The sequence below is a fragment of the Cordyceps militaris genome (genome assembly GCF_000225605.1).
Source record: "Cordyceps militaris CM01 unplaced genomic scaffold CCM_S00005, whole genome shotgun sequence".
Classification (NCBI taxonomy): domain Eukaryota; kingdom Fungi; phylum Ascomycota; class Sordariomycetes; order Hypocreales; family Cordycipitaceae; genus Cordyceps; species Cordyceps militaris.
Window position 1 is genome coordinate 661,207 of NW_006271973.1, and position 15,038 is coordinate 676,244.

The 15,038-nt window shown below is 56.7% G+C and overlaps 1 protein-coding gene across 1 annotated transcript; it reads left to right on the top strand.

Annotated features, from left to right (window-relative positions):
- Positions 1–13,189: 13,189 nt before the first annotated feature.
- On the top strand, positions 13,190–14,734 carry CCM_06593 (uncharacterized protein; the record flags this gene model as incomplete). Its single annotated transcript, XM_006671734.1, has 3 exons — positions 13,190–13,278; positions 13,719–13,949; positions 14,017–14,734. 3 exons carry the CDS (start codon positions 13,190–13,192, stop codon positions 14,732–14,734), a joined length of 1,038 nt encoding a protein of 345 aa, XP_006671797.1.
- Between the last annotated feature and the right edge of the window lie 304 nt (positions 14,735–15,038).

The following is a 15,038-nucleotide window of genomic DNA, read 5'->3' on the forward strand; positions in this document are numbered from 1 at the left end:
GCAGGCCCTTCTACGCCAACGCGTGGATCGTGGACCGCGCCGACGACGGCATTCTCCTGCCGGTTGGGGCCGAGGGCGAGCTGGTCCTGGAGAGCCCGTGCCTGGCTGAGGAGTACATCAATAGCCCGTCCCAGACCGAGGCGTCGTTTGTCCGCAACCCGAGCTGGGCCCGGAGACTCGGGCGGCAAGGTACCGTGACCGTGTTCAAGACGGGTGACTTGGCGCGGCGCGATGCCACCGACGGCTCCTTCCAGCTCCTCGGGCGCAAAGGCACCAGGATCAAGATCCGCGGCCAGCGCGTGGAGCTGGGGGAAGTTGAGCACCACATCCGCCGACTGCTGCCGGCCGCGAGTGGCGTCGCCGTCGACATTGTCTGGCCCTGTGCCGCCGCCGCACGCGAGCAGCCGGACCCCCTGCTGGTCGCCTTCCTCGTGCTGCACGCGGCTGGCCGCCACGAGGAGCACCAGCTGCTGCTGGCGGCGCCGACCGCAGCATTCGAGCAGCAGGCACTGCTTGTCGAGCGCGGCTTGAAGGAGGTCCTGCCGGTCTTCATGGTGCCGGCCGCGTACCTCGCCGTGGCGGCGCTGCCCCGGACGAGCACGGGCAAGCTGGACCGGCGGCGGATGCGCGCGGCCGCGGCCGCCCTGAGCCGGCGGGCGCTCACCTCATACTCGTCTGTGGCGCACGCTGCGTACACAGCGCCGCGGAGCGCGGACGAGGCGGTGCTCCGCGAACTCTGCGCCGAGACGCTGCAGCTGCCCAGCGACGAGGTGGGCATGGACGACACCTTTGTCCATCTGGGCGGCGACTCGCTCCTGGCGCGCCACCTCATTGCCCGGGCGAGGGCCCGTGGCGTGTCCGTCAGCCTGCAGAATCTGCTCCGGCCCGCCACGCTGGCGCAGCTGGCCGAACGCAGCCGCGCCACCGGGGACGAGGAGGCGCGCGACGTGCCGCGGGAATCAGACGACGCCGACGGCTTTGCTGCGCTGCGGGAGGCCGTCATGAGCAGCCTGCCCGACGGTCTCGGCCGGGACGAGGTGCAGGACGTGCTACCCACGCTGGAGACGCAAGGCGCGTACGTCTCGAACCGGGTGGTCGACTGCTGCCCGGTGCACATGTCCGGGCCTGTCGACGCGGCGCGGCTGCGCACGGCCTGCCACGCGCTCGTCGCCCGCCACGCCATTCTGCGGACCGTGTTCCACTACCACGGCAAGCGTCTCGTGCAGGTCGTCTTGCGCGATATACCCGTGTCCTACGTCGAGCACGCGTGTGATGGCTGGGACGCCGCGATGCGCCGGGTGGACGAGTTTGCATCGCAGGAGCTGCGGAAGCGACACGACATTGGCCGACCGATTGTCGGGTTTCTGTTTGTGACGGTGCCGGTCGAGGCGCGGCACATTCTGGTCCTGCGGCTGTCTCACGGGCAGTATGACGGGCTCTCTCTGCGGCCGCTGATGGAGGACCTGTGGGCGGCGTACCAGGGCCTGCCGCAGCCGGCACCGCCGACAGACTTCAAAGCCCATGTCCTCGACTGCTACCGAAGCCAGACCACGGCCGCGTACAACATCTGGCGGGGCGTGCTCCGCGACGCCCCGCCGTCGCCTCTCTTCCCGCAGCTGCCAGCGGCCGACGACCCTGCGACGCACGGGCTGACGATGCTGGCGCTGGCGCCAATCCGGCCCGTCGCCGGCGCCACGGCGGCCAGCATGGTCAAGGCCGCGTGGTTCGAGGTGCTGCGCGGCGCGACGCGCCAAGAGGACCTCGTCTTTGGGCAGTTCCTGCATGCCGGGTCCGGCAGGGCCGTCGTGGGGCCGTGCATGAATGTGGTGCCGGTGCGCGTGCGGCGCTCGCCGGGGCAGACGCGGCGGCAGGTGCTGCGGGCGATTCAGGCGCAGCACGCGGCGACGGCGCCGGCGCACGGTCTCGGCTGGAGCGATGTGGTCGCCCGGTGCACCGACTGGGGGCCGCGGGGGACGGCGGACTCGGTGGTGCTGCATCAAAACTTTGACCGTTCGGTTCGGTTCTGCGCAGACGGCGGCGTCGTGTGGGACAAGAAGACGCCGGTGTTCTCGGCATGGGCCGTGTTTCCGCTGCTGCTCGTCACGCTTCCGGGCGAGGACCGGCTGGAGGCGCTGCTGCTGCTGTCGTCGCGGTATCGCGGGCTGTGCGATCCGGTGGCGATGCTTGGCAGTTTTGCGCGCGCGATGGAGTTCCTGCAGAGTCGTCCGGACGAGGTGGTGGATATGGAAGAGTTGTGACAGCAAGCACCGAGATGGAGATAACTCTTCATTAGGGACGAAGCGTTCTGCTGGTGGTCAGTGGTGCTTTGATTAGCCACCCACCGGTCTCCCTCTTAAGATCTTCTATATTAATTAAGTATTATTATATTATCTTTATACCTAACCCTCTAGTCGCCTATGCGCTCACTGCACCTTGGCCACATGCCGTGCCTTGTCACCAGTGTTGAGGTGCTTGGCTTCTTCGGGCTCACCACAATAGAGGTATTGACCGTTTGGGCTGGCACTTTGGACTATTCGCGGCGCTGATCCCAGTCGAGTGCCAGGCCCTTCTGTCGACCAGATCAGGCAGGTATTTATGAAGTGGCAATGCAAGAAAAAAATGTAGTCATAATGACAGAAAACAACGACCATGTAGATGGTCTCTTTCGTGCAAGTAATTCTGCATATGCGGGCTATTGCCCCAAAAATGACCTGCTACCCGGATCCAAATAAAACTGGACGCGGCACTTTCCATTACGGCATCTATTGACATCAAACCTGACATGCTAAATCGTGTCAATGTTTCTTGTTTCTGCGACCGGGTTCCCCGCACCGAAGCCCGGCGCCAGCTCCGATCACGTTTCGCTGTGCAGGGTCAGGCCACGACACATTGGTGGCATGCACGGCCTTGGTAAGAAATTGGCAATGGGAAAAACAAGGTAGCATCACCCACGCAGGATTAACCATCCACAGGTGTCCGCTTCTATCGATTCTAGCAATTCCTCCACTCTTATTATTCTCCTCTGGAGACGCCATTCAGCCATGTCGCTCAACGACCCTGCACCTATCAAAAACGGCGAAGCGAAGCGTGTCATCTTGCGTCTGCGATACAACGAATTTGAGGATGACGACAGCTCCCACACCGACGCTATAGAGGCGTACCTGAAAGCACTCGGGAGAAGTATGGATGAATGCGGACCTGAGGGCCGACACTTTCCGCACGTGGAGATGCGTCAAGACTACATGGAGAACAATCCTCGAGCCTCGTTCCACATCACGCTAGACATGGAGAGGCACGCGGTTCGAGAGCCAGACATGAACAAACTGCCCCACGAAATATACCGTGTTCGTCGTGGAAAAGATGGAACCCTGTACGTTGTATATAACCCAGTTCTGGCGCAGCTGATGGCATCCCTCGTGAATGTAGAGCGCTGAAGTTCGTTACAGCACCGTGTCCCGTTTGCCTGATAAGTGGTTGCTACTAGCACGTCACTTTACGGACAAGATGTATGCCTGGGGAAAGATTTAACCCCTATTCTGATGTAGATGCAGCGAGGAAGGTTACCTCCAGCGGTGGACGATGTCTGCGAAGCTAGCCAACGTATAACACTCTGCGGATTAAGTACCTGCCATATACTGCCAAGTAGAGCGCTGTACAGAGTATTATAGTCCGTCTCAGGAATTGACAACCGGGCCTTTGTTGTCATCCTGTGACTCTTGTTATTAGTATTAGCTATGAACCTAGAACACCAGTGTAAGCTACAGTAGAAGCAGTGGCGCTACCAGTCATGGCAGCTACTATTTCGGGACTGGTCTTGCAATTTGGGTCGTGAAGGTTACGTCATCAATTTGTGGTAGAATGTTTTACATTATACCATGACTGATGAAGCCCTACCGTGATGCCTGCTACCTTGCGGTCTGCATCGTAGGTAGGCAAGGGTATGCGATTGCTCGTAGCAGGGAGGCGCTCAGTTCGTCACGATACTTTTGGACTTGTTACTTACCTGTAGCGACTTGTTCTGACTTGTTCTAGAAGCTTACGCCTGCGACCACAAAGTCAGATCTGACAACATCATCCGGCATTGAATGGCTTGAGTGGAAAGGAGCTGTCAGTCAGCATGGCCTAGATGTTGGCCCAGCCAACCAGTGCCAGCCAACGCGGCCTAATAATAGCGGGCTTTAGCGTGGTGGGTAAGGGCAGGCGTGCAACATGGCTGAACTTGGTTGGAGGAGGCGCCGGCACTGCCGCATTGCCGTTTGTCATATCAGATGGTAAAGTTGGTGCGAGGGAGCAGCCAGCCGTGTGCCGTGCGTGGGCTCGGGGCGCGGGACGGATTCACCGGAGGTAACTAGTGAGGTAACGAGGGTAGACGACAGGTCATCGCGTCGGTGCGCCGAGCTGATGTGTTGTTCGATTTCCCCGCATAAAGACGGCGGTTGTTGTAGTATATAAGAGAGAGACGAGTCGGGCCTGTTGTGTTGGGTTAGTTCTCGATTGATTGACCAAGTCCTCTCTAACAAACCCACCGATCGAGCGAAAAGGGCGGGCCATTGCGCCACCGAGGAACAGAACTTGAAAGGGACAACCTAAATTATCAAGTTATTAATCATCAAGCGACCCGAGAGAGAAAAGCGAAAAGCGTTGCGAAAAAAACCAACAGCGCCATCGAGGCTTGTTTGTCACAGTATCCGCAGCGGACCTCGGACCGACAAGGCTTGACTCATTCACCCACCAGTCGAGAAGAAAAATCAGACCGTCAGGGACGAATCAATTGGGGCGAGAGTGGCACTCTTTTCGAGCCCTCAGGCCATCTTTCTCAGACCACGTCCTGCCCGTCCACCTGTCTGGCCTGCCTGTTCAACACTAGACGGGCGAAAAACTACTTTTTTCCCGTCCCACGCGAGGTGCTAGGTCGGAGCTTGGTTTTTTCTTTTCTTGTCCTCGAAACAAACACGCATCAACACAAGCCAGCAACCATGTTCCGCCGCAATCAGGCGAGTGCTGCAGCAAGAGCCGTCTGCCGAAAACCAGGGCTGAGCACCGGCCGGCTGATGAGCAGCTGCTTCATCAAGGTGGCGCCGTCACCAACCGCGTCAAGCCCATCATCTGCGGCTATTGCTGGGAGACATGCCAGCTACCCTAGAGCACTATCAAACCGGAGCTGTTCCGCTGCTGCAGCCCGTCAGTTCAGTGCTGCAGCCACTGGAAGCACCCCGCTATTCACCACCAAAAGATCCTCTCCTCCGGCTGCCCCTCCTGCTCCTCATTGTCCCGCCAGCTCGACTTTTTCCTCCCGACGACCTCTTCTTCTCGCCTCCCCGTCGGCTCTTCTTCCTCTACCCTTCTCTGCACACCGTGGTACAGGACGCTTCTTCTCTACCACATCTGCCGCCATGGTCGCCACCAAACTCGACGGCACCGCCATTGCCAAGAGCATCCGCGAGCGCATCGGTCGCGAGATTGCTGAGCGTCAAAAATTGAACCCCCGCTACCGCCCCTCTCTCAAGATTGTCCAAGGTATGAATTTGCCCCCCCGCGCGGAAATCGTGCTGTGCTTTGGCCGCATCAATGATGTTGCCAGAGCTTCAAGTCTGTCTTTCACGCTCCTGACCAGCTGCTAACCTTTTCTGCAGTCGGCGATCGTCCCGATTCCAGTTCGTCCACAGCTCCTGCACACCCAACCCACCACCTCCGCAAACTTACTCACATCCCCCGCAGGCACCTATGTTCGCATGAAACTGAAGGCTGCGGAAGAGGTATGCTCACTGCCATTCACTTGTCTGTCACTCGAGCTCAGCTCTAACCCTCACAGGCCAACATTGACTGCGAGCTCATCTCCCTGCCCGAGTCTATTACCGAGCCCGAGATCCTCGATCTGATCCGCCGTCTCAACCACAACCCCTCCGTCAACGGCATTCTTGTCCAATTGCCTATACCCGCCCACCTCTCCGAGTACGCCGTCACCTCTGCTGTTGCCGACGAAAAGGATGTCGACGGCTTCGGCACCAACAACATCGGCGAGCTCGCCAAGCGCGGCGGCACGCCCATCTTCACACCATGCACTCCCAAGGGTGTCATGCACCTTCTGAAGGAGGCTGGTGTCAACCTGGTTGGCAAGTATGCCGTCGTCATCGGTCGCAGCAATATTGTTGGTAGCCCCGTCAGCTACTTGCTGCGCAACGCCGACGCCACCGTCACCGTCTGCCACTCCAAGACGGCTGGTCTTGAGAACCACATCAAGGCCGCAGACATTGTCATCGCTGCCATTGGCTCACCTCACTTTGTCAAGGGTGAGTGGATCAAGGAGGGCGCCATCGTCATTGATGTCGGTACCAACTTCATCCCCGATGCCAGCAAAAAGTCTGGCCAGCGCCTCGTCGGCGATGTCGAATATGAGTCTGCTGCCAAGGTTGCCTCCATCATCACCCCCGTTCCTGGTGGTGTCGGCCCCATGACTGTTGCCATGCTTCTCGAGAATGTTGTCGAGGCCACCAACGTCTTCTTCGAGAATGAGAAGCTGCGCAAGACTGTTCCTCTACCCCTTAAGCTCCTCGACCCTGTCCCCTCCGACATTGCTATTTCCCGCGCCCAGACTCCCAAGCAAATCACCCGCATTGCCTCCGAGGTTGGCATCGCTCCCCATGAGCTCGAGCCCTACGGCGCCTACAAGGCCAAAGTTGATCTCGGCCTTCTAGAGCGTCTTCAGCACCGCAAGAATGGTCGCTACGTCGTTGTTACCGGCATCACCCCCACGCCTCTTGGCGAGGGCAAATCCACTACTACCATGGGTATCGCCCAGGCCCTCGGCGCTCATCTTGGCCGTGTCACTTTTGCCAACGTCCGCCAGCCTAGTCAAGGGCCTACCTTTGGTATCAAGGGTGGTGCCGCTGGTGGTGGTTACAGCCAGGTCATTCCCATGGACGAGTTCAACATGCATCTGACTGGCGATATTCACGCAATCACTGCCGCCAACAACCTGCTGGCTGCCGGCATTGAGACTCGCATCTTCCACGAGAACAGCCAAAAAGATGCTGCTCTCTACCGCCGTCTTGTCCCCGCTAAGAACGGCGTGCGCAAGTTTGCTCCCATCATGTTTCGCCGTCTCAAGAAGCTCGGCATTCACAAGACGAACCCCGATGACCTCACCGAAGAAGAAATTGGCCGCTTTGCCCGTCTCGACATTGATCCCGAGACCATTACTTGGAGACGTGTTCTCGATGTCAACGATCGCCACCTCCGCGGCATCACCATCGGTACCGCCCCCACTGAAAAGGGCCAGACTCGCGAGACTGGATTCGACATTTCTGTTGCCAGTGAATGCATGGCCATTTTGGCTCTCAGCACAAGTCTCGCTGACATGCGTGAGCGTCTCGGCCGCATGGTTGTCGCCACTTCTCGCAAGGGCGACCCCGTCACTTGCGACGACATTGGCGCTGGCGGTGCCCTGACAGCTCTCATGAAGGACGCTATCAAGCCCAACCTGATGCAAACTCTCGAGGGAACTCCCGTATTTGTCCACGCCGGACCCTTTGCCAACATCTCCATCGGACAGAGCTCCATTATTGCAGATCGCCTTGCTCTCAAGCTCGCCGGCACGGAGCCTGATGAGGATGTCAGCGACAAGGCTGGTTTCGTTGTTACCGAGGCCGGCTTCGACTTTACCATGGGCGGTGAGAGATTCTTCAACATCAAGTGCCGTGCTTCTGGCCTTGTTCCCGATGTTGTCGTCGTCGTTGCCACTGTCCGTGCTCTCAAGGTGCACGGCGGCGGCCCTCCGATTGCTCCCGGTGCCCCTCTCAATGCCATCTATAGGGAGGAGAATGTCGACATTCTCCGCGCTGGCTGCGTCAACCTCAAGAAGCATATTGCCAATGCCAAGTCGTTTGGCGTGCCTGTTGTTGTCGCCATCAACAAGTTTGCCACCGACACCGACGCCGAAATCGAAGTTCTCCGCGAGGAAGCCATTGCCGCCGGTGCCGAGGACGCCATCCTGTCGGACCACTGGGCCAAGGGCGGTGTTGGCGCTGTGGACCTGGCCAAGGGTGTCATTGCGGCCAGCGAGAAGCCCAAGAAGCTGACCCTCACCTACGACCTGGATGGCACCGTGCAGGAGCGCATCGAGGCTATTGGCAAGAAAATGTACGGCGCTGCGGCTGTCGAGTTTAGCGAGCTGGCACAGAAAAAGGTTGACACCTATACCAAGCAAGGCTACGGCAACCTGCCCATCTGTATCGCCAAGACGCAATACTCGCTGTCGCATGACCCCGATCTCAAGGGCGCCCCGACCGGCTTTACTATTCCCATCCGCGACGTCCGCATGGCCGCCGGTGCTGGGTACCTGTACGCTCTGGCTGCGGATATTCAGACCATTCCCGGCCTGCCGACTGCGCCCGGCTACCTCAACGTTGACGTGGACCTGGAGACGGGCGAGATTGACGGCCTCTTTTAATGACGCACAAAACCCGTGACTCCTTGAGGAGTCTTTTTTATCTTCATTATTTTTTATATATATTACGCGCCCTAGCTCTTTAACACTTGGCTGGGGCGTGTGGGCATTGGAAACGAGACACTCAACGTATTGTTTCATATACAGCATTTTCGGGGACTTGTATGGGAATCGGGATTTTTTCTGAACGAACAAAATGGAACAGATTTATCCAAGGGGCAAGATGGAATTCTTCAACAGCACAATGGCGTAAATATCCCGCACAGGTTTTATCATTTATCATTTATCATTATCCAGTCAAATAAATGCATTTTCTTCATTCTGACTCTTCAATCTGACTACAGAAACATCAGCGATCCTGACTACAAAAATATCAGCCATCCTGGCTACAGAAACATCAGCCCGTCTACCCCACCGGCGAGACAGGATAGACAAGGTGTCATGGACTGCATTTCTTTTCAGCTCATGCAGTACATGCGGCTGAAAAGCAGACGTCAGAGCACATACGGATACCATACAATGAGAAAAGGCGCACGAGATCATGAGACTGCAATGTGGTGGCCTCGCCAGGATTGAGTCGCTTCCTATGCTGCCCGCGCGCGTTCAAGATGTACAACCGGACTTGCAGCGATCTCGGCATACTGATCCGTTTAGAGAAAGTTCCCGATCCCCCCTTCGTTTTCAGTTCACTGCAAACATTCAAGACACTTACTCTTACACCGCAACTGTAACCGGCACGGGGACAGCGGCCCGGCCCGAGGTAGCTGTCTTACCATGCTTGCACCCGCGCCACGCCATCATCCCACAACCTGGGAAGATCCAGATCACCGCAGGTTTCTTCGGTTGCCATGCTCTCTCTGGTGCTTCCTCATCGGACGGTGGGAGCGAGATCGAAAGTAGACTCGCGGCGGCGATCTCCATCCCAAGCACGACACTGCCGTCGGCGCACCATTCATTGCAGTAAAACGCGAGACAGCCAGCATCCAACAGCGCGGGGATGTCCACGGCTGAAGCATTCTTTTGTTACCAAGGATGAGTGACAGTTTGAGCTGGGAAGACCATGAACATATCCAAATAGACAAGAGTCAAGACTGAGGCCATGCTGGCTCGAGTTTGTCCACCCCCCGACTGCTATATAAGACGAGGAATACCGCCTCTGTGAGCATGCGTTTTATTCTGCCAACCAAGCATCGGTTGCATCTTCTATCAGGCCCGAACCTCTTTTGTTCATCATGGCTATCGTTGTCGCTGCATTGTCGCTCCTGTGTCTGTACGCCGTGGTCATCCAGATCATAGGACTGCTGCGCAACATTGCCAAGGCGAAGCAGACCGGCTTCCGTTATATTGTCGTTCGTATGTATGACTTTGGGGCCGTTGTACCACGTTCTATATGTAAAACTAACCTTGACGTTTTTGGAAACCTGTAGCGTACATCGTACGGATACCGATCGGGTTGGGGCCTCTCTTGTCAAGTGGCTCTCGCTGCCGGAACAGTGGCTTATGTACATTGAGTAAGTGTCCTTCTTCAAAACAAGGATTGGCGCCGGGCTGCGATGGGTTCTTGCTTACATGAAATGACAGGGCCATGCACATGCCGTACCGCACCCGGCATCTTTGGAAAGACCGGCTCGGCGATGCCTACATCATCGTCAGTCCAAGCATCATGGCCCTACACATCTGCGACCCCGAGATCAACCACTGGATCATGAGCCAGAGGGAGCGGTTTGTCAAGTGCACACCCATATACGCTGTGCTGGGATTGTTTGGGCCGAATCTCGTCACCACTGAGGGCCATGAATGGCGGCGCCACCGGCGGCTGACGGCGGGATCCTTCAACGAGGCCAATACGGCGCTTGTCTTCAAGGAGTCAATCCGCCAGAGCTTGGGCATGCTGCGGAAATGGACGGGCAACGACCCAGAGGCCAGCGGCTCGGGGCCGGTAAAGCCGCTCAGCAGCATGCTCACGTCGGCTGAAGACGACATCATCAAGCTAACGCTGCACATCATCAGCTACGTAGGCTTTGGACTGCAGATGCTCTGGCCAGGTGAGACACTACCAAAGGATGCAAATATTTCGCTAGCCAAGTTCTCGTCGCCTACGGCACCGGCGGGCTACCAAGTGCCGTTTCTGGAGGCAATAGCGGGCGTGTTGCATCACATCACTTATGTGTTGGTGTTTCCATTATGGCTCCTCGGTTCGTAACAGCGTCGGAAGAGCGGCATACATTTTCACATGAGATACTGACACGGAGGATAGAGTGTATGCCGTTCAAAACTGCGAGACAAGCCGGTATAGAGACAAGGGACTACCTCAAGTACACAGATGAACTGCTCGAGAAGCGGCTGGCAGATGACAGACAAGCCGGGCAGGAATTGCCGGGCCTGGGCATGGACTTTCTCGGCCACCTGGTGCGGAAGGGCAACAACGGTAGTGGTTTGGATCGCACTGCCATTATCGGAAATACGTTTATCTTGCAACTGGCTGGACACGAGACGGTGGCAAACGCGCTATTCCACACGATTGTCTTCCTGGCATGTTTCCCGGCAGCGCAGCGACGGGTACAAGCTGATTTAGACGCGGTACTGGGAGACGCGGAACCGAGCACGTGGGAGTACGGTAAAGTAGTCGACGCACTGTTGGCAACTAACGTCGGGGCAGCCATATTCGAGACGCTGCGCATGCTCCCGGCAGCGGTAGCACTGCCCAAGATGGCGGTGCACGACGAGGTGGTACACATGGACGGGAAGCAGTACACGATACCTGGGGGTATGCCAGTGTTTCTCGAAACTCTGAGCACGGCAATGGACCCTCGGTATTGGCCGACGCGGCCGAGCCGGTATGGAACTGGAGGGACGGATATACACGACTACTTGCCGGAGCGATGGTTTCGGGAGTGTGGGCAAGAGGCTAGAGGCGCAGCGAAGAACAGAGGACCGAGGAAGGATGGGAAAACCATGCACGAAAGCGCAGACGACGCGGCAACGACTAACAAGTTGTTTCGGCCGGTGGCAGGAGCGTATGCGCCGTTTAGTGACGGAGCACGCAGCTGCCCCGGACGACGGATAGCACAGACGGAGCTGATGGCGGCGTTGGCGGTACTGTTTCGGGGGCACAGCATCGAACTGGTTGTGAATGAGGACGTGCAGGAGAGAAGCGCGGAGCGGGCGCTGTATGCTGAGGCAAGACGGAGAACGTTGGAGACGCTCAAGACGGTGCGGCTATTGACGACGCTGAGGCTAGCAGATGGACAGCAGATTGGACTGGGGATTGCAAAGCGGGGAGAGGAGAGGTTTGTCGGATGGATGGATTGATGTAGGGGTGTTGATGACATTGGCCGTGGATACTTGTGATGAGGTGTTGGAACGTTGTCAAACAAAGTTGTGTGTGGTTTGGAGTAGGGATGAATTAGCACAAGAATGAAAGGTACGGAAATGTATCCGTCTGAATGGAAGCTGGCAGATTGATTGACGTGAGATGTATGGCAGCTCTGTTGAGTGCAGTACGTTGATAAAGCCATGACGGGTTCCTCTTTGGCGGGTGGGATGTACATGGTGAGGGCATCGTGGGCTCGGCGAGCTGGTGGCGGTGGATGGAGCTGCCGAGAGCCGATAAACCAGCGGGGGCGGGAAGCAAACAAAGGCTCAGTGTACCTACGGTTTAAATTAGAAGCATTTTTCTCACTCTAGCTGGCAGCTGGCAGAGATGGCTGACAACCAGCGCGACTGGCAAGTGGGTTGGCAGCTGGCGGCGATGGACGATGGACGCGTGCAAACGCGTCAGGTGGGCTGTTGGCAGCCGGCGTATCGCCAATTTAATATTCTTTTATTAATTGTATCATTCTTTTTCGAGGGCCAGTTGAAGATTTTGCTCCTGATATTCTCTTCATCCACATATGTAATATATATAGTACCTATTATACGGAAGCATAGTTCTCTGTAATTCTGACACCAGCCTCCTGATTATTTTGCGTCCCATATGCCGCCGTTAAAGGTACCGCACCTGGAGGAGCCAATCCCTCCAGCAACACGACACGCCCCATGACCCGCTGTAAACTCGCTGTTTCCGGCGCTCACTGGTCCTTCAGCGCTCCTCCCAGATTACCCGCTAGGTCAACCACTATAGTAGGTACATTTTATGCTGGAGCCACGCCCATTTCCCAAAACAATCAAGGTAAACAAGCCCATCGTTGGCTGCTCTTTTGGCCTCATCCTCATCCCATCCCACCAGTCCAGTTAGTCGCATCAAGTGCTTCTGCCTTCAGTTTCCCAGCCTCCTCACTTTCTTGGGTCCTCTTTCGCGCATCCAAGATCCCATGTCCTTACCAGTAATCAGTAACCCGTACACATCTTTCTCTTCCCACACCCCTCGCGTCGCACTTTTTCTGCTACCCTCTCCTCTGTTGGCTTACACCCCGGCCACCCAAAAAGCTATCCTGCTAGGTAGGTACTTGCCCGCCGCCGCCCACCTGTCCAAATCCAAGGTCCTCGCCTAGTTACTTGCCTTCGCGGCCCCCCCCCTCCCATTTCCCATTTCCTCCTTCTCATCTAAACAAAAAAGGACCATCTTGTTATTCAACGGGCTGCTTCTTTTTGGCCTCCGCGTCGCTTGTTCCCACGACGCATTACCCACACAAATATCTGACAGATATTCTTTAGCAAAGGCTTTACTTGGCTTTCTCTACATTTCTTCTTCCCGCAAATACCGCTACACTCGGACGTTGAGCGCGCCATCCCAGTTCCGCCATGTCCGCCTCCAGCAACACAAATGCCTGGCTCAAGGCCAAGAAAAAGACTGAGCTCACCGAAATAGCCGATAAAATCGGCCTCAAAGGGTACATATTCTCATCTTTTTTTTTTCTATTCTTATTTCCTTGTCTTGCGCGCTCGGCTTCTGCTGGCGCATCCTGCTGCTGCGTTTGCTAGCTATGCTGTGCTCGTTTGCTGCTCTGTCGCGCTCTGCCGGTGACCGCATCGCGCCAAAATGGCTCCCGCTTCTGTCGCCACCGTTTTGTCGCATTCGCCACCAGCTACCGTCGCGCGCATCCACATAAGCTTCCCTGGCTTTATCGCTGTCGCATTGCGATTCGTCTTCTGCCTGCACCCACAGCTCCGCGCCCTCTGAAACCCTACCTTCGCATGCGCGAGCTACGCGGCGGGCGACTATTGCCGCACTCTATGCTTTGGGCCTCGTCCACACGCGAACCACTCAACCGCTACAACCGCTTATTATGCGCCTTTGCTTCGAGATCTCCTGCTAATCATCCACGTGCAGCTACAAGGACTACAAGAAGAGCGACCTCGAAGTCGCCCTCGATGACTTCATTTCCCAACACGCATCTCGCTTCTCTTCCAACTCCGACCTCACTGGCTACTTCACCAGCCGCTCCAAGGCTCTCGGTTCTCCCATTAAAAAGGAAAAGGACGCTATAAAGGAGGAAGTCGACAAGGGCTTCAAGGTTGCTAAGCGCAGAGTTACCAAAGCTGCCGACGAGATTGCTGCCGAGTAAGTAGCATCAACCCCGCCACTACTGTCGCGAAAGAGACGAGTCTACTAACTCGATTATGAATAGGGTCAACACGACTGTGGATAGGGTCAACTCGAGCACCGTCCTCCGCACGCCCGCTCGCAGCCTCTCCCAGGTTGCTTCGCGCGTCGCCCTGCCTGCCTCCCCCGCAGACATTGCCTTCGCTGTTGACCGTTCTACCATCGCTGTGCGTAAGCGCGTCGCCTCCATCTACCAGGAGAGCGGCATCACCGAGGCTTCCAACGCTACCCGTGAGACTCTGAGCACCGTTACCAGCGTTCTCTTCTCCGTCGCTGCTTTCGAGCTTTACTACATTCGCCCCGCCATTCTCGCCAATCGCTTTGCTTTCACCATTCCTGCCGTTTCCGCCATTGGTACCAGTGAATACAACGTTTACCTCCCCGACATGTTCCTGCTGTTGACTTCGAGCTTCTGGTCCCCCGCACTTACTTGGGTCTTTACCGCCATTTTCCTCCCCAGTCTCTTTGGCTACTTCTTCAATATCTCTGCCAACAGCAACTCTGGGCCCCGCACCCGCGCTCGCGCTCACAACGAGACCGTTGTCGACCCCTTGACCTTCAGCATCGCCAAGGCTCTGCTCTCCTACGTTGTCTACGCCCAAGGCGTCACTTTCTGTGGCCTCCTATCCAAGTTCTCTGTTGCTCGCCTCAACAATGCCGTCTACGGCGGTTACCAGGGCATCCTCGTCGGCACTGCCATCACCGGCCTTGTCGCTATTTACGACGCTGCTCTCAAGAAGTAAGCGAAGAAAACGGATATCAACCGCTAGAGTGCCTTTGCGCCTTATCCTCCGCTTTGGTGTCCATTACCATAGCGGTAAGCTTGCTTGATAAGCTTATCCTCCCTTTCTGTCCCTTCAATCTCCTTTTGCCTTCTTGAACACATGGTTATGAGTCGACCTCTGGTCTCCATACTTCGGGTCCAATACCAACAATTGCTTCATGCCCCCCTCGGAATCATGCCAATTGGTTGACTCTTTTTTTTTTTTAACGATTTTGGACACAACTCAATCGAGGCGGCTTTTGCTACCCTCGCATGCAACATAG